Here is an 18,679-nt window from a genome sequence, read left to right on the forward strand (position 1 = left end):
AGCCGCCGCCCGCGCGCCCCGCTCCTCCGTCCCGATCCCGCGTACCGGAACCCAGACCCGGGACTCCCGCGGGTCCAGCCGAAGGGACCTCGGCCCCGCCTCTGTCTGGAGGCCGGACCCGGACGGCGGACGCTGGCCTCGGGGCCACGGGCGAGCGCGACGGGTTGAGGCGCTCGGCGTCGGAGCCCCGTGGGCGGCGGCCCTCGCGCCCACAGCCCCCACCTGGGCCGCCCGGATTGCGAGCGTGATGCCGGCCCCTCCCCTGGCCCGCCCGCGGGTCTCACCGGGCCCCGGCCTGGGCCGCGGGGCGGGGGTCGGTCTCCGGGGAACGCCTCGGGTGCGAGAAGTGCGCGGGCACGAGCTGCCGCCGCTGCCAGTGGTCCCCGAGCGGCCGCGGCCGCCGCCGCCGCCTTATTACGGCGCCGCCCCCGCCGGCCCCCGCCCCGCGCCCCGCGCCCGCCCATTGGCTCCACAGCGCCCGTAGCCGCCTCCGGGGCCCCGGCGCCGCCGCCGACCCCCTTTCTGCGCTTTGTCTTCCCCTCGCTCGGCGTCCCCCGCCTTTGTCTGCCCCCAGCGCCGACCCCGCTCTCCCAGCACTCCGCACCGCCCCTCGGCCTTGGTGCTCACCATCCTCGCGAAACCGGCCGCCCCGTCGGCCCGCTCCGGACAGAGGCAGGAACCGGAGCTGGAGGACCCGCGCCGCAGGCCTAGGGCCAGGGGCGAGTCCAGGTGGAGCTGACCGGGGTCGCGGGACAAATGGCGCTCCCGACGAGGCCCTCGCGGCGGAAAAGGATAACCCGGCGCGCCTGGGCCTTTCGTTGCCTCCATTTCCCCGCTCCGTGGGCCCTGCAGCACGAAGGACCCGCGGGGGCCGCCCCGGAGGCCCGCCCAGCGTCCCCGTGCGGCTCCCACGCCCCCTCGGGCGCCGAGTCCTCCCGCCGCCAGGGGCGCCTCGCGCGCCCAAACGGCCGCCGAGGAAGATGGCAGGGGCGGCCGGGCACGCGGTCCGGCCACGCGAGGTCCGCGCCGCAGAAGGGCCCCGGGGTCTCCGTGTTCGGTCAGCTTCGGCCACCAGCCCTCAGCGCCTTCTCTTGGCGCCCCGGAGAGAGGGAAACCGGGAGCCTGCGGCTGTGGTGCCCAGAGGCTGCCGTCCTAAAGCGCTTCTGTGGAGGGACTTTGTGGGCTTCGTCACCCCCCAACTCCCAGCCCCTGCCGGCACCCCCTTCAAGGAAAGAGATCTCCATCCTTCAAACAAGCAATCCTGGGTTCATCCAAACCTCATTTGACACAGGGAGCGAGGCCTGAAGATTTAAAGTGACTCGTTCAAGTAACAAAGCTGGAGCGGCAGGGCTGGCGTGAGAGGCCAGGCCTCCTGCCCCCCCCCAGCCCCCCCCCCCCTGCCCCCCAGGCCGAGCCGGCTGCCTGGGCTCCTCCGGCACACGGTACTAAGGGTCCCAGGGAGCATTACTCACTTGTGGGGTAGAGCCTCAGCTCTGCGGGGAGCACAGGGAAGCCACCTCACGGTCGCAGCTGGAAACTGTTTCACGAAGCACAGCCCTAAGCATAGCTGCCATGCGATGGCAGGAATAGAACTAGTGGCTCAAGAGCGAGGCCCACAGCCTTGTCAGGAACAGAACAGCTCATCGTGCTCACCTGGCAGGAGAGGGAGCGGGGCAGCAGGCATCCCCAGCCCCCAGCTGTCCCCTTGGCTCGCTCAGGGCACCCTGTCTGTGCTTCACTCTTCCCCTCAGCCTCCCTCCCTCTCTGGAGGAAGTTTTACATTTGGGTTGAGCTGCAGCCCCCCGAACTCCCTGGATGGGGTGTGTGAGAACTTCTAAAACTGTTAACGGGCATCTTTAGCAGCCAAGCTTCCACACCTATCGTCAGATGCTCTAAGGGGGCCGTGGTGATGCAAGAAACGTGAAGCTCTCTGAGGTGCAAGGAGCAGCGCTTGGCTGGTGCCTCAGGCCCCCCTGCCCTGCCCAGGATGACCCACAGCTGAACTGCGGCGGCCCCCACAGAATCAGCCCTTGGGGCGCCGACAGCAAGGTGGAGCAAGCAGATCAGAGGGAAAAAAACAAGCTGCCGAGGGTGTTAAGAAAAGGGAACTTGAGGTTAAAAAAAAAAAAAAACGAGCTGGCAAGAGGGCTGGAAATAAATGTGACCTGGCCTGCTCACTCCCTCTGTTTCAGGTTTCCCCACGCCCTCCCGGCTGGTGCTGGTGCTGGTGCGAGTCCCTTCCCCTCAACCCCTGTAACTGCCCAGGGGAAGAGGTTTTCTATTTTTCTTTTTAAAACTGATGTTACAATTTCTGAGGAAAGGGAAAGTGAGGGCATTTGACCGGTTAAAGCAGCTACAGGGAAGAGGGAGGGGCACTTCCTTGATCTGACATTTGAAGTACCCAGGCTAGAGAGGGGCACGCACCCGGGGAGACTGGTGGGGCAAGTAGCCCGGCTGGGGGGCGTGTGCAGGCTGGGACGCACACGCAGGAGCCCGAGGTGGGAATCACCCCCTGGCCTGGACTCCCTGGCTGCCAGCCAGGACGACAGGAAGGGCCGGGGCCGGGTCTTAGGTTACCTGCTCTTTGAGTATGAGTCCCAACGGTGAGGAGACACTGAGTCCTGTTCCAAAACAACCCCGTCCACCGCCTTTCCTGACAAAAGTGAGCCTCTTCTGCCTGGGCTCCAGTGGCCCAGACGTGGTCCTGCAGAGCGGCCGGTCTCCAGCACTCAGACCTTTCCAGCCCCAAAGCAGTTTGATGGCCACAGGCTAAAATTAATCGTCTCAACGTTAGATAGTCAAGAGACAAATCCATTATGGGTTTTAAAAGAAATGTGTGCTGTGAGGCTGTCTAGCTAATGAATGAAGTCACCGCTGTGCTTCCAGAAGCACTCGTGGGACCACTCTCAGATGGCAGAACCGGGGGTGGAATGACTCACGTCAGAGCCTGCGTGGCCAACACACAACAATGTCACTCTCCAGTGGATTCTCTGGAACTTTTAATTTGTTCTGGCAATGAAACTAACACGGCATAAGGACTCAGGCCCTCAGGTTAAGCAAAACATTATGGCCCTTGGAGGAAGCACCAAGGCGGCCGGCAGGAGTCGGTAAGATGGACTCTTCGTGGGAAAGGAATGAGCTACAAAGATGAACCAAGGGAAGGTTTCAGGGATGAACCAAGGGCCCAAGCAAAGAGGGGGAGGAGGACGGATTGCCCTAGCCTTAAGCTAGTGCTTATAAAGAAACAATACCCTTGCCTTCAGTTATTAGGGAGAGGTCCGAGGGGAGGGGAGTCTTATTGCTTTGCCCCTCTGGACCTATAGGATCTGAGAGCAGGGAAGGAGGACGCACCTGGGCTGGTAGGAGAGCCAGAGAGGGGAGAAGTCGCACAGTTCCCTGGGTGGGTGAGTCAAACCCTGGCTTTGGACTTCAGCCGCCACAGCCAGAACGGCATCTATTCCTTCTGAAGAGGTCAGGTCACCTGAGCTCACAGGACTGGGAGCGTCAGCTTTCCGGCCCCTCCCGATCCCTGGTTTTTGGGATTCCCTTGTGTCTCAAAAGCCTTTGGAGCAGTTAAAAAAAAAAAAAAAAAGTTTCCTTCCAGGAATTTCTTTCCCAGTGAGTAAGCAGCCAACACTCCTGGCAGAAATGTCCTTTCTGCTCAATCTGCCCCCAGGAGGGTGGGAGTGCAGCCAGCCCTCAGGAAGGGCCCTGGAGGCTCACGCAGCCCAGGATGGAGAATGTGCACCTTCTTCAGAGGCTCAGAACTCCCAGTCGTCCACCTCCAGCTCTTCCAGGTTTGTTACCAGGCCAAGGATTGCACTGTGATCCTGAGACTGGCTGCCTTCAAAACTGGTGATGGGGGTGACAGGACGAAGTAACTCAGGCAGAGCCTCTGAGGCACGTCGCTTGATCTGGGGGAGGAGAGAGAGTTGGGGGTGGATGCTGTTGCTTTGAGTCTCAGGACATCATGGGGCAAGGGACCACGGCCCAGGGACTGATGGGCTGTTGGAGCCAAGAGTCTCTATGGGAGGAAGGAGCAGCGCCTTTAAGGGGCTTTGGAAACATGGTCATTTCTCTGATTTGAACGGAGGAGGAGAGAATATCTAAAGACCCCAAAGCTAAGGGGACTGAGGGTGGTTGGAACGACAGGCAAGAAAAACCACCACCAGGGAGCCTTGGGAAAGTGCTACTCTACCTGCTTGAAGAAAGAATGGTTCAGGAGGGTGCTGGCACTTGGTCTGTAGAGAAAGGGGGGGAGAGACCAGCATCAGCCCTGTGCCCCGGATTTCCTCAGTCCTGCTGCTTCTTCCTTACCCTCAAGTGCCCCCTCTGCTCCCCTCAGCTCACCGAGAAACAACAGCCAGAGCTACCCAGGCTGGCTTCCTAGCAAACCCCTCCTGCCGAGGCGGCTCTGGACTCCTCCCGGGAACCCAGACTTTTACAGGACAGATGCATCCTCTCGAACCCGGCCTTGCACTCCAGAGCCCCCTGGGCTCCCCACAAAGCCCACTCCCAGCCCAGCAGACATACCTTACATCCGGGTTGCGCTGAAGGCACTGCTCCACAAAGTGGTGGAAGTGGGGTGAGAAGGTGCGGTGATACGGGTGGGATGGCGTGTCGCCATTGGAGGTCCTGGGGGGGCTGGGGGCCAGGCTCTCACTCAGGCCAGAGTTGGCCGCTGAGCGCGAGGTGCTCATAGTCAGCTCCTCGGCAGGGATAGTGCTGGTGTCCAGCAGGCAGGGTACGGTGCCGTTCAGCTTCTCCAGCAGCATCTGGGGAGGACAGAGCCAGGGGCTAGGCTGGAGGGGGCCCCTGGAAGGCTTATAGAGTTTCTTCACAAGTATACTTTTCCCAACATAAGAGTGATTCGGGAGAAGTAAAGAAAGAAGTGGAAAAAGTCTGACTTTTCCAAAGGACTGCCAGCCACTGACTCGGCAGCCACACCCTAGCAAGGCCAAACTGACGAGGAGGAGGGCTGCAAAAGAGTACCCGCCTCTGCCGTGGTTGGAAGGCAGGGGCTTGCAGTCTCTCCCCCTTTATAAGGCATCAGATCCTTCTAACTGTAGAGCCCTCACCCTAGGGTCAAGGTGGCAGCCAGGTCCTTTCTTTAAAGCCCAGCCCCAGTGTGCCACGCCCAGGTGGGTCCGATGGGGTTCATTCTGGCCGATTGTCACTGCAGCGGGCTGCACAGGACCAGTGCACCCAGAGGCGGGCTAGGCAGCTGTTCCGAAGTCCTCAGACTCCACACATGTAAAAGCGGCCCACCTTGGGGACTGCTGTCCTCATGGACCTCATGAGCTGTTCAAGGCAGAAACCTGGAAATCCTTATAGAGCTGTGCTGTCCAATATGGGAGCCACCAGCCACATGTAGCCATATATGTGTATATATATATATAGAGAGAGAGAGGGAGAGACAGAGAGAGACAGAGACAGAGAGACAGAGACAGAGAGAGACAGAGAGAGACAGAAACAGAGACAGAGAGAGACAGAGACAGACAGAGACAGAGAGAGAGTTTTTTTTCGTTGCTTTTGGCCATGCCGCTTGGCTTGCAGGATCTCAGTTCCCTGACCAGGAATTGAACCTGGGCCCCAGCAGTGAAAACGCTGAGTCCTAACCACTACACTGCCAGGGAATTCCCATAGCTACTTATATTTATTTAAATTCAGCTTAAAATTCAGTCCTCAATCTCACTGGCCACAGTGCTCAATAGCCACAGGTGACTAGTGGCTACCACGTTGGACAGCCTTAGGTATAGAACATTTCCATCACCTCAGGAAGTTCTCCTGGACACTGCTGTTTCTGCATCCGTACCTTGTTTACCTAAAAATGGCCTTTTAAGTCTTTCCTGAGCATCTGTTTCTGTCTTATTTAGACTTTCTAGACTCCTTACCTAGATAGATTTCCATACCCTCCTAACTAGTCTGCCAGAACTAATCCATCTGTGAGAGTCATCTTTATAAAATATGTATCTGATGCTATTACTCCTTCAGCAATTCTCCACATGCTTTGGGACAGAAAGCAAACACCCTGGCGTGGCACACAAGCAAAGCCCTTCGTGATGTGCCCTTGCTTCCTTCTCCAACCACGTCACCTGGCAGCCCCCCAGAAGCACCCGGACTTCAGCCATTTACAACTACCTGCTCCTCCCAGATCCTGTTTTTTGTTTTTTGTTTTTTTGCGGTACGCGGGCCTCTCACTGTTGTGGCCTCTCCCGTTGCGGAGCACAGGCTCCGGATGCACAGGCTCAGCGGCCGTGGCTCACAGGCCCAGCCGCTCCTCGGCATGTGGGATCTTCCCAGACCGGGGCACGAACCCGTGTCCCCTGCATCGGCAGGCGGACTCTCAACCACTGCACCACCAGGGAAGCCCCGGTCCTGTTCTTTCTTGACTCTGGGTCTTTGCACATGCTGCTCCCTCTGCCGAAAAGAGTTTCCTTCCAGTTCCCATTCTTCACACAGTTAACTCCTATTTGCCTTCAAGTCTCAAGGGTCACCTCCTCCCAGAAGCCTTCCCAGATCCCCTCCTCTAGAGCTGCCCTTTGGCCGTTCTCTAGCTGCTCCTCTCCCCACAGGGCAAGCAGTCTGTGGGTTCAGGGAGAGGCTGACTCAGAGCCTACACGCCTGCCCCCATCCCCTCTCAGGTCTACATCATGCTCCAGGTACTTGGGACCCAGGTAATCCTTGCCCAAATGACCCAAGTCCACTTCCTGGACTTGATAAGACCTGGATAACCCTCTTCCCTGGGTCTGTCTCCAAGGGTAGACGATGCCACTGGCTGCGTGTATGCCTAGAAGCCAAGGGCGGTGGTTAAAAGGGGCATGAACAGAAGTAGAACTTGCAGGCTGGAGGTTGCAAAGGTATTGACTGGAACGTGGTAGCACAGAACCTGAGAAGTCTAAGAATTCTGAATTAGAAACCGGCCTTCCAGGTACATGGATCAAGGTAAGAAGATAGAACATATTTTATAAATCTATAAAACTTTGTTAGCTTAATTTATATGTTTTAAATAGACACCTGGTGTGTGGGCTCCAGGCCTGAAATTGTGAACGCGCCCCCCACCCCACCGCGCCAGGCTCCATTACCACCACAGTTACCACTGACAGAAGTTAACAGTTACACAACTATCTCCCCACTGCGGGGGCTCTTGAAGGAAAGAACTGGGCCTTTCATCTTAGTATCCCAGGCTGGTGTCCTGCGTGTGGCAGTTCCTCAGCAAGTGTTTGTGGAAGGCAGACAGGCAGGCAGGCAGAAGGAAACCCCTGGGCCGCAGGCTCACCTGGGTGGCAGGCATATCCTTAAAGGGGACGTGGCCATTGGCTAGTTCACAGGCCGTGATTCCCACACTGTAGATGTCAGACTTGGCATCATAACCCTGAAGATTCTAAATCGGGAGAAAAGAGCCACGGGTCACTCCACACTGTAGCCTTGGCCATTGTTCTTAGAGAAAGAAGCGAGTGGAGCAAACACTGGGGAGAGGAAAAGAAGGCCTGTACCCAGATTGGGACCGGCTGCTGAGACGTTCTCGCCTGTACTACTGAGGGGCCACTGCTGTTTTAGAAGGAACGAACGCCTTGCTGATGCTCTGTGGCAGCAGGAGGACGTGCTCCTGCTTAGGACAGGGATGTAGAGAGCGCCAAACGCTTCCCAAACGCTCTTCTTCCCAGGGAATGGCAGCATCTTTGAAGGGAGCCTCAGGCACAGTTTGGGACCCTCCCCGGCGTGGGTGGGGGGCAACGACATCAGCTGCCAAGGGCGTAGAACACCCATGCGAGAGGCGTCCCAGTTCTCCCTGCCACCAGGGAAGCCCTCCCTCTAGGAACCCCCATCCTCGGAAATTCCTGAAGGCCTCCTTGGGGAATCACGAGCTGGTGGGGAATGGGGGCTCCTTGAGACCCAGTTCACAGACCTGCTGGAGGACCTCTGGGCTGAGCCACGGCAGAACCTTGATACTGTACTTGGGAAAGTCGTGGACCACACGCTGCCGCTGCCCGTGGCTGATCATGCTGAGGTTGCTGCGTAAACCAGACAGGTAGACCTTCCCATCCGCTGAGATCAGAACGTGGCTGGCTTTGACACTCCTGGGGGGCGGGGAGGGAGTCACGAGGCAGCAGGAGCCCCTCACACCACAAACCTTTGTCTTCACACACTAGACCCAGTCAGCTCTCTCCCCTGGCAGGTGTATGTGTGTACTATACGCATATACATACATACATATATATATATATATATATATATATATATATACACACACACACACACACACACACACACACGCATTTTTATGAAAATTTTCAAACATACACAAAAAGAAAAAATAGCATGACCCCATTTACGTATCACCAGACTTTAAAACTTATTTATGTTTTGTTAAAGTTCTCTTTTATGCTTACAGACCACTGCTTCCTCTACCATCTACTGCCTTTAATCTGTACTTTCTGTTTGTAGGTATTCTCCAAAGTGTATTGTTTTTTCTCATGCGTTTTCCATTGACCTAATGGTACCGTGTTATGCAGCCCATTCTTCAGTGTAACGTTTCCAAGATCCATCTGTGTTGCCAACTGTATACACCTAATTGTTGCTTCTAAATGCCACCTGCACTCTGGGGTGGGGTCGAACACTTACTAATCCATTCTTCCAGGAAGGACACTCGTGTTGCCTCTCATCACCACAAATATGAACAAAGATGTCCACATACATGTCCCCTGATGGGCCTGTGGGAGGGTTTCTTTGGGGTATGCACCCAGAGGCAGCACTGATGGTCCTGGTTCTGAGTGACCACCTTCCACTATCCGGACGGGAGACCCACCTCTTCACCGCACTGGCCCTCACCCAGCCTCTGAATTACAGCCAGTCCCACAGGTATAAGGTGACATCCTCCTGTTTTAATTTGATTTTCTGATTCTTGCTAGATTTGAGTGTCTGTTCATACGACCATTAGTCTTTCAGGTTTTCTTTTATAAACTCCATATCCTTTGCTCATTTTTCTATTGCTTTGCTATCCTTTTCTTAGTGATTCACAAAATTTCCTTGTTACTAATCTCCTGTGTGTTTTAGACAAAACTAACATCTACCACGCTGTAACTCCTTTCTTAACTTTGTTCCTGGTGTCCTGTACTGGAGAGAAAGTTTTAATCCTGATATTATCAATTCCATCCATTTTTTGCCTTATGTTTTGTGCATGTAAAACATTTAGAAGTTATGCCTCAGGTCACGAAAGTATTTCCTCGCATTTCCTTCTATCTAAGTCTATAGTTTCCATGTAGGCCTTTAATCTATCTGAAGTGCTCCTTTGTATGTGGAGTTAGGTAGGGGTCCTAGTTTTATTATCTCCCCTACCACGAGCCGCTTTTCTGGACACCATCTACAGAGCAATCTGTCTTCTCCCGAGCCTCCCAGCATAGGGACACACACACACACACACACACATGAACACGCATTTTTATGAAAATTTTCAAACATACACAAAAAGAAAAAATAGCATGACCCCATTTACGTATCACCAGACTTTAAAACTTATTTATGTTTTGTTAAAGTTCTCTTTTATGCTTACAGACCACTGCTTCCTCTACCATCTACTGCCTTTAATCTGTACTTTCTGTTTGTAGGTATTCTCCAAAGTGTATTGTTTTTTCTCATGCGTTTTCCATTGACCTAATGGTACCGTGTTATGCAGCCCATTCTTCAGTGTAACGTTTCCAAGATCCATCTGTGTTGCCAACTGTATACACCTAATTGTTGCTTCTAAATGCCACCTGCACTCTGGGGTGGGGTCGAACACTTACTAATCCATTCTTCCAGGAAGGACACTCGTGTTGCCTCTCATCACCACAAATATGAACAAAGATGTCCACATACATGTCCCCTGATGGGCCTGTGGGAGGGTTTCTTTGGGGTATGCACCCAGAGGCAGCACTGATGGTCCTGGTTCTGAGTGACCACCTTCCACTATCCGGACGGGAGACCCACCTCTTCACCGCACTGGCCCTCACCCAGCCTCTGAATTACAGCCAGTCCCACAGGTATAAGGTGACATCCTCCTGTTTTAATTTGATTTTCTGATTCTTGCTAGATTTGAGTGTCTGTTCATACGACCATTAGTCTTTCAGGTTTTCTTTTATAAACTCCATATCCTTTGCTCATTTTTCTATTGCTTTGCTATCCTTTTCTTAGTGATTCACAAAATTTCCTTGTTACTAATCTCCTGTGTGTTTTAGACAAAACTAACATCTACCACGCTGTAACTCCTTTCTTAACTTTGTTCCTGGTGTCCTGTACTGGAGAGAAAGTTTTAATCCTGATATTATCAATTCCATCCATTTTTTGCCTTATGTTTTGTGCATGTAAAACATTTAGAAGTTATGCCTCAGGTCACGAAAGTATTTCCTCGCATTTCCTTCTATCTAAGTCTATAGTTTCCATGTAGGCCTTTAATCTATCTGAAGTGCTCCTTTGTATGTGGAGTTAGGTAGGGGTCCTAGTTTTATTATCTCCCCTACCACGAGCCGCTTTTCTGGACACCATCTACAGAGCAATCTGTCTTCTCCCGAGCCTCCCAGCATAGGGCTGACTCCAGGGCACACCCCAGTATGGGTGCTCCAAGGAAGGAGAAGGTGGGGTGCAGAGGCCCACGGCAGGTGTTCCCCTCATACTCGGGACCAAGCTGCTCGGTAAAGAGAAAGTCAGTAGCTTTAGCGCTGACAGGGTAAATGCTCCGCCCTCCCAGCAGAGGCAAGGGCAGGATTCGAGCCTTGATTTAAACTCTGGCTTCACTACCTTCAGTCCACCTTTACTTGAGGGCTCATGGGCCCAGATACCACTCTTATAAAGGGTTAATAGGCCCAGGAAAGCACCTGTGCACGTATCCCATGTGGTGGATGTAGTCCAGGGCCTTGAGCACCCCCTGCAGTATGTAAGCAATCGCCAGCTCATTCATGCCGTCCATGAAGTGTGTGCAGATGAGGTCCTTTGCAGAGCCTGAGGAAGAGGATCGTGGGGACGGAGCAAAGGGTGACAGCACATGAGCAAGCTGACAGCAGGGTTCTTAGAACCCATCCCTGCCAGGACCCCTTTCCCACTCACCGTATGCCATGAATGATGTGACAACCCACAGCTCATTGTCTGCAATAAAGGTGGCTCGATATGGCAGGATATTGGGATGGCTGAAGAGCTTAGAGACATGGAGCTCCCCCTGAAAGCAATGGTGAGCTGCAGTCAGAACCAAGGGGCCCCGAGGAGGACGCTCAACATGAAGGTGGCAGCATGAATAATACGGGGACCTAGGCCTCCCTGCGTGCCCTGCTCAGAATCCTGGGAGCAGCCCGAGCAGGTGCCACCAGTATGAGAGGAATCAGGCTCTGCCATCTCAGCAGGGAAGCCAGCCCTCCTTCGCCAGCTTCTGCCTAACTTGGGCTCTGCCAGCCAATCCTAAAGCACCTCGAGAAACCATTCCCTGCCAACAGGGAAACTGCTAACAACACAGCAGAGGGTCATAGTGCACCACCTCAGAGGCCATGAAAACAAACCGCCTACTGCAGACTTAGGAAGTTATAAGCTTAGCTCAACTTCAAGGGCCCAGGCACAGAACTCCTCTTTAAGATAAGAAAACAAGGACTTCCCTGGTAGCGCAGTGGTTAAGAATCTGCCTGCCAATGCAGGGGACACTGATTCGATCCCTGGTCCAGGAAGACCCCACACGCCGTGGAGCAACTAAGCCCGCGCGCCACAACTACTGAGCCTGCGCTCTAGAGCCCGCGAACCACAACTACTGAAGCCCAGGCGCCTAGAGCCTGTGCTCCGCAACAAGACAAGAAACCACAATGAGAAGCCTGCGCACCCCAACGAAGAGTAGCCCCACTCGCTGCAACTAGAGAAAGCCCGCACGCAGCAACAAAGACCCAAAATATTTTTAAATTAAAAAAAAAAGATAAAACAAAAACGTGTTTTCCTATTATAAAGGAAAATGTTGTTAGCAATAGAAACACGGAAAGCATTAAAGAACAAACAACAACTACTAAACATTAGAATAGATTTCTCCAGCGACCTCAGGCTGAGAGCTCCCTTCCTCAGAAGCAGCTATGAAAAGTGTAAGACCGATGGAATTTTAAAATAAATTTGGACAAAAGATGTGAAAAAAAATTTGGACAAAAGAACTACAGCAACTCCAGGGTCCTGGCCTCTGGGAAATGAGCCAAGGTCAAATAGGCAGCACCTTCTACCTGTCCACGGCTGTACGGGATAAAAAGAATCACAAAGCTCAAATATGCTCTAGAACAAACTCAGATATGTTTTTTCCCAAATAACTGAGCTGGGACTGACATTCTGTTCCACCCTCAGACCCAAAAACTACTCTGAACACATGAACTGGTACTGGAGCACTGTCAGATAAGCGTGAGTTCAGAAAAACATTGTAATTGAAGAAGGGGGAGGGGCTGCAGCCAACTGTACTGAAAATACACTGAGCCACGCCCTAAATCTAGGGAGTTCCCAGGGCAAGCCTTCATCCCCAGGCACTTACTAGACCTACAGTGTCTCCCAGTTTAACAAGAGGGCAGCTGCTTGCTTCTCCAGAAGAAAGGAACCTCAGGCAAACAGGACACTAAGAGTCAGAAGATGGTCGCCCGTGGCCAGGAGAGCTGCCCCGCACCTGGAAAGAGACTGTCTGTGTGTGAAGCCTGCCTCTGCCACTTACTAGTGTGTGCGACCAGGGGCGAGTTACTTAGCCTCTCTGAATAATAATTACATGAATAAATGAGTCACAGGAGGATTTGGTGAAGAAAATTGGGCTGAGCAGTGTTACAGAACCCTTAATGCCAAATGCCCAAGATTCTTCACCAAGAGCTTCCATAACTTCTTGGCTTGGTCTTCCTTCGTTTCCTGCCAGCTGTTTCAGAAGACAGATGTAAAGATGCCTTGTGGTTACTGCTGGAACTAAGAGCCCTCCCTCCAAGTGTCACATTCACGCTCGATTACCTGCAAGAACGTCACCATCTCATTGGAACAAGCTTCTAGGTTAATCCTTCGTACTGTCACATACTCTCCCGCTGGTTTGTACCTTGCTAGGTTCACTGTCATCAGGTCCTCAAATCCTTTGCCTAAAAGAAAAGGGAAATGCCACAAACAGGGACAAGAGCAACACAGGTTTTCATCTTCCTTAAAGAGACTTGATTTTAAAAGACAATTCAAGTGAAAACTTTCATTTCTGTTATTTCTTGATTTTTCTTCCATCAGTTCCTTCTCAGCCAACTATTCTAACTGACTACGGCCCAGGACACCAGAAGTGTACAGCCCCAAAGAAAAAATTGAAAAGAGCTTCTCTCCTGGAAACATGATCTCTTCCCGTACACTTGGAAGAAGAAAACCATAGAAGAACCACAAAAGCCAGTTTTGTCTCCATGAATCCTGCTAACTGGCTGACAGCTTCTGGCACACATTCACCTGAGGATGCTGAGAAGGCTGCCATGATCCCCGGGAGCATGACAGTCCTGGACATTACCTATAACGGTGAGTAGCTCATAACACCCTCCCTCCGGCAGAAAGCTACTCATGATCTCCTGTTTAGAAAAGGATGCTATCGACTCTGCGCTCGCCTCATTGGTCTAAAGAAAAAGAAAAACAGGTTAGTAAGAGGAACTTGGGGATGGGATGAGAGTGGGGAGATGGTAATTCAGACCCACAAGGAGACTGGCATGTAAACAAACATACAAATTCTGACCCTGGAGCAAAGAAACAGTTCCAGCACTACTTGATGAGAAATATAAAGTAAAACATCAGCTGTTCAATGCAGTAATTGGCACTAACATCAGAGTAAGTGTGAGCGCTATCTACAAGTGGGGGTGGGGACAAGGGCCAGTTCTAGTCAACAGTTGATTTGCTTATCCTTCCCAACAGCTGGCTCATTTGCTAAAAACTATGAAATTCTTACTTGGGAAAGGATGTCTGGAGAAAGGCACATTTAGAAAAGAGAAGGGGAATGGAGAGGTGGGGTCTCTCTTGAATTTCCTGCTGCATTAGGGTCCTTTTTTTTTTTGGCTGCGCTGGCTATTTGTTGCTGTGCGCGGGCTTTCTCTAGTTGTGTTGGGCAGGGGCTACTCTTCCTTGTGGTGCGTGGGCTTCTCATTGCGGCGGCTTCTCTTATTGCAGAGCATGGGCTCTAGGCTCATGGGCTTCAGTAGTTGTGGCACGCAGGCTCAGTAGTTGTGGCGCGTGGGCTTAGTTGCTCCACAGCATGTGGGATCTTGCCGGACCAGGGCTCGAACCCGTGTCCCCTGCATCGGCAGGCGGATTCTTAACCACTGTGCCACCAGGTAAGTCCCTAGGGTCCTATTTTTAAAGTCCTGACTAAAAAATCCCAAAGATCAAACGCTGAATCTTGCTATAGGCAAAATGTGGCCATAAGAGGCCCCCTTGTTAGCGAACCAAGAGGCCAGACCAATCATTCCCTGACATTTCCAAGTGAAGCCAGAAAACAGCTAACACACTGGGCTGCAGGCAGGGAACAGAGCTGTCAGGTCTCAGCCATCATCCCAGGCAGCAGAAGTGACCTGCTCCCTCGTCCCTGCGCACTCAGGCTGCAAATGAAGCTGGATCCCAGCCATTTAGGATGTGGGTGTCACATGTGAGGTCCTGATGGAAAAGTGCCCAGCAAAATACATGGCAGGCCAATGGCTCTTCCTTCAGTTTAACAGGTTCAGTTTCCTTCTTCCAAACCTAAATTTATTTGTATGATTTAGGGACTGTGAGTATTTTTCTTTCTTTTGGATCCTCTTTCTTGAGATGTATGTCTAACTGAAACAAAGAACCTTAGGCCAGCTCACATTTCATATGCTGCGTTCCTAAACCTGCTCTCTGATCAGGAAAAGGTCTTTGAATACACGAGGGCTCTTGGCTCAGCACGAGACAGAAAAGTGCTGGAGTCGAGAATATTCTGACGTGCTGGTATCACCTTGGGGTGGGGGTGCCTGATGTTTGAAACACATCTGGTTTCAAAACAACTGATGCTGCCAATGACGAAAGAAACCAAATGGGGTTTTACCTCCAGCACCACTTAACATTAAGAGGAACCCAGTCAAGCAGAATTGAGCCCTGTTAGCAAATCACGGTTCTAATTTAATCAACTTTATATTTCTAAGATTCACCTATATTGTTGTATTTAGCCATATTGTATAATACTCATGTTGTGAACATACCTCAATTTATCCTTCCAATTCTGATGGGCTTTTGTGGTTACTTTTCATTCTGCTATTATGAACTGTGCTACTAAAAACACACTTGAATGTGTTTCTTGACACATAGATGCAGGAGTTACACTAAAGCTTACACCTAGGAGTGGAACTGGAGGTCACAGAGTATATGAACATTCGACTTTAGAAGAAAATGCCAAATGGTTTTCCACAATGGTTATATCAATTTACATTCCCGCCAGAGATACATGTATGTTCTTGTTGATCCATCTTTTCCCCAACACTTGGTATATTCAGACTTCATTTTGCCAGTCTCATTGTGGGTTTGATTTACATTTCCGAGTGCTAATGAAGTTGAGCATCTTTTCATGCATTTATTGGCTACGTGGGTTTTCTCCAGAGTGAAAATGCCTCTTTCTGTCTCTTGTCCACTTTTCTACCTAGTTGTTTTAACGCAGGATTTCCCCAAAGGAGGCCCCATGGAACACTGGATCCTGCCAGTTAATGCATGAAAAAAGTTTACACGTCCAATTAAGTTACAAAATGCAGCACTCTCTTTCTCATGGACAACCACGAGGGGTACTCCCATATTAAGGGCTTTGAGAAGTTGTGTAATTTGACAAAGTATAATTTTGTTTAACCTAACATTTCCTAAAGACACCTGTCCAGAGAAGTCTTTTGTGCCTAACATCTGTTAAATTGGGGGGAAGATGATTTGGGAAAGGCTATTTTAAGTAAAACATATGGTATAATGTGAAGACTCGAGGCTTAGGGGCCAGGGATAGGCAGAACTTGAACTCAGTCTATCACTTGCTCTGTGACCCTGGGCAGGTCCCTCTAAGCCCTGAGATCTTCATCATCTCATCAGTGGAACAATTCCCACTTCATAGGGTTGTTGTGACTATGAAATGAGATAAAAATATGTAAAGAGCTTAGCACTACTTGGTGTATCACAGGTATTCAATAAATATGAATTCTATTCTTCCCCTCTCTCTTCTGCTGTTGACATTTTGGTCACTCTCCTGTTCAGCAAAGAAGATGGAACAGAGAAAATGGAGGAAACAGAGACTCCTAAATAGGGCTTGATCGATAGTTAAAGTTGGTTTGATTTTGTTTTTTACAGGTTTCTGTGTTTCCAAATGCTCTGAAAACAGATTCTAGGATGACTTAATAGCCACTGTAGCTTCTTGAAACTATCTTGTCTTCAAAACAAGATACTGGTGCCAGCCAGTGCCTCACACAGGTGAGAGGGATACAGACAATCAAGGAACAAAATGGAGTACAGATTTTGTAACAGGGAAGAACCAAATCTGACTACATGTTGGATCTGTTTTACTTTAACCTTTGCTTCCATTGCTTTTGTTCACTAAAGGATACTGTCTATACACAATGGCCTGCCTCAGGGAACCCTGCCCCTCTGCCTGAATGTTAAACCAAAGTGCCTTTGTTCAGGGAAGCATCCTGACCCTGTCCACCTGTGGATGGCCGCAAGAAAGAAGAAATGAACACATCCCCTCCCCGAGGCCGGCCATTCCAGGGCATATTTGCAAAACTTATGGCCTTTTTACTTGACTTCCTCATCTCCTCCCCGCTCTGTTCTGTAAAAGAAACTGGCATCCAAACTCCGATAAGACGGTTTTCTTGGAGACGCTAGTCTGCCATCTTTTCGGTCTGCCGGCTTTCCGAATAAAGTCATACCCCTTGCCTCAACACCTCGTCTCCCAATTTATTGACCTGTTGTGAGGCGAGCAGAGCAAGCTTGGACTCGGTAACAATTTGAGCAAAAAGCCTAAACCAAGAGCTCCGAAACGGCGACTCCCCAGCTGCTGAGAATTTCGCCGCAGGCTAAGCTGACTTTGGAGAGTCCTATCTTAAACTTATACCTCTAACCCGCTGCACAGACTCTTGCTCTGCTTTGCTGTTTTCTCAAGCATCAACCTGCCCTCAATAAAATCAGTGTCACCAGTTAACACAAAACTCAGGGGCTTGCTTTCAGACCCAACACCCCCTACTCTGGCCTGTGAGGATCCACACGATCCGGCCGCTGCCCACTTCCACAACTTCACGCCACACAGGGCTGCCCTGACTCACTGCACCTGACCCCCACGAACCAGCAGTCTTAGCAAACTCGCACCAGCTGTCCCTCCGTTTGGGACACTCCTGCCCCACCGTTTTCTCATCGCTGCTTCTCCTCGTCCTTGAGGTCTCAACTTAAATGTCACCTATTCATTGAAGACTGTCCCGCCGAGTAAAGTAGCTCCCGGTCACTTTATTATGTCATCTTGCTTGATTTTCTTCATAGTGGTCACTGCAGTTTATTTTGTCTATTGCCTGTCTTCTCTACTAGAACGCAAGCTCTGTCGGGGCAGGGCCTGTCTGTCTTCTTCACTGATGTATCCCCCAAGGCCTACAACAGTGCTGGCATCTACTTAAAAAGTAATCATTTAAGCATCGTTTGAACTCAGGAGGTTTTCTGCCCATGACCTTGTTATTCCCGTGGGCTGGAAAGGAGAGCAAACGTACCAGTCGGTTCCCCTGGAGACAGTTCAACATGCTGACTTACACTGCAAATGCCAGCCCTCCTACAACACATTCCCTAGCTTCCCTGTTACCAGGGGAACTTCACAGATCAGAATCTGACACCTGCATGTGAGAAAGTACTGCATTTTTTAGCAGGTAACAAAATGGCCCCAATGAGAACAAACCTAGGATGACTTTGTATTTGAAGGTCTCTCCTCTGATCTCTAGGCAAACTCCTTGTTTCTCTAATTTGAAAAAAAAAAAAAAAGGACCATGAGGAACAGCTGAGACCTGAGATTTAAAAAAAATTCTTTTATATGCACTTTAAATAACTCCCTTTGGATAAACTACATATAGGACACTTTTTTCTTAAAATTACCTATCTCCCTTTTCCTTGCCAGGAGCGCACGTAAGACATACTGCCTACCAGGCTACACACTAAAGCCACACTTTTGTTGAGCCTAGGTGAGAAATGATTCATTAAGCTCCTGATATGATTAGTTCGTAACTTGACAATATTTCTACTGTCTTTGTTGACTATGCAAAACTACTTAAAAGTGTCAGGTTTTTACAAAATGAAATTCTTTAGGTCATTGGGAATCTGAGTTCATTGGGCAATCCAGAATCGCATGAAATGAACTAGTCTGGTGGTTGCTGTGACCCCTCTACCATTCTGTCCCCAACTCCCCGGAAATGACCCTAAAATGGATGCTTTCTACTTTGTGGATGTTCTATAGTGTGAACTCAGACAGAAGGCGACCTTTATTTAGGAAAACAAACAAACAAAGGCACTATTTTGAAAGGAAGAGACTTGGTCTGGTTCTACCACAAGAAAGGCAGGTTAGTCCATTATACTGCCTCAGATTTAGAAAAGGTCAAAATTCAGATGAAGAGGAGATATTTAGCCCATTCTCGTTAAACATAACGTGGCACAGCTTTATTAGTATAACGTATAATCTCAAATTGCCTAGGGAAAG

The 18,679-nt window shown here is 50.8% G+C and overlaps 1 protein-coding gene across 4 annotated transcripts in view; it reads right to left on the reverse strand.

Annotated features, from left to right (window-relative positions):
• Nucleotides 1-2,986: 2,986 nt before the first annotated feature.
• The window catches only part of STRADA (STE20 related adaptor alpha), a 31,157-nt gene continuing 15,464 nt past the window's right edge, over nt 2,987-18,679 (reverse strand). The window contains exons 3-11 of one of the 4 annotated variants that reach the window (XM_007456761.1): nt 13,496-13,598; nt 12,973-13,094; nt 11,083-11,191; nt 10,854-10,977; nt 7,910-8,081; nt 7,280-7,384; nt 4,534-4,775; nt 4,199-4,241; nt 2,987-3,914 (exon numbers count right to left, since the gene is read on the reverse strand). In XM_007456761.1, coding sequence (XP_007456823.1) covers nt 3,762-3,914; nt 4,199-4,241; nt 4,534-4,775; nt 7,280-7,384; nt 7,910-8,081; nt 10,854-10,977; nt 11,083-11,191; nt 12,973-13,094; nt 13,496-13,598 — 1,173 coding nt within the window. In that variant the 3' untranslated portion in view covers nt 2,987-3,761. The remainder of the gene's footprint in view (nt 3,915-4,198; nt 4,242-4,533; nt 4,776-7,279; nt 7,385-7,909; nt 8,082-10,853; nt 10,978-11,082; nt 11,192-12,972; nt 13,095-13,495; nt 13,599-18,679) is intronic. The other 3 variants (XM_007456760.1, XM_007456762.1, XM_007456763.1) reach the window with 3 other exon arrangements.

The sequence above is a fragment of the Lipotes vexillifer genome, unplaced genomic scaffold (genome assembly GCF_000442215.2).
Source record: "Lipotes vexillifer unplaced genomic scaffold, Lipotes_vexillifer_v1.1 scaffold299, whole genome shotgun sequence".
NCBI classification, from domain to species: domain Eukaryota; kingdom Metazoa; phylum Chordata; class Mammalia; order Artiodactyla; family Lipotidae; genus Lipotes; species Lipotes vexillifer.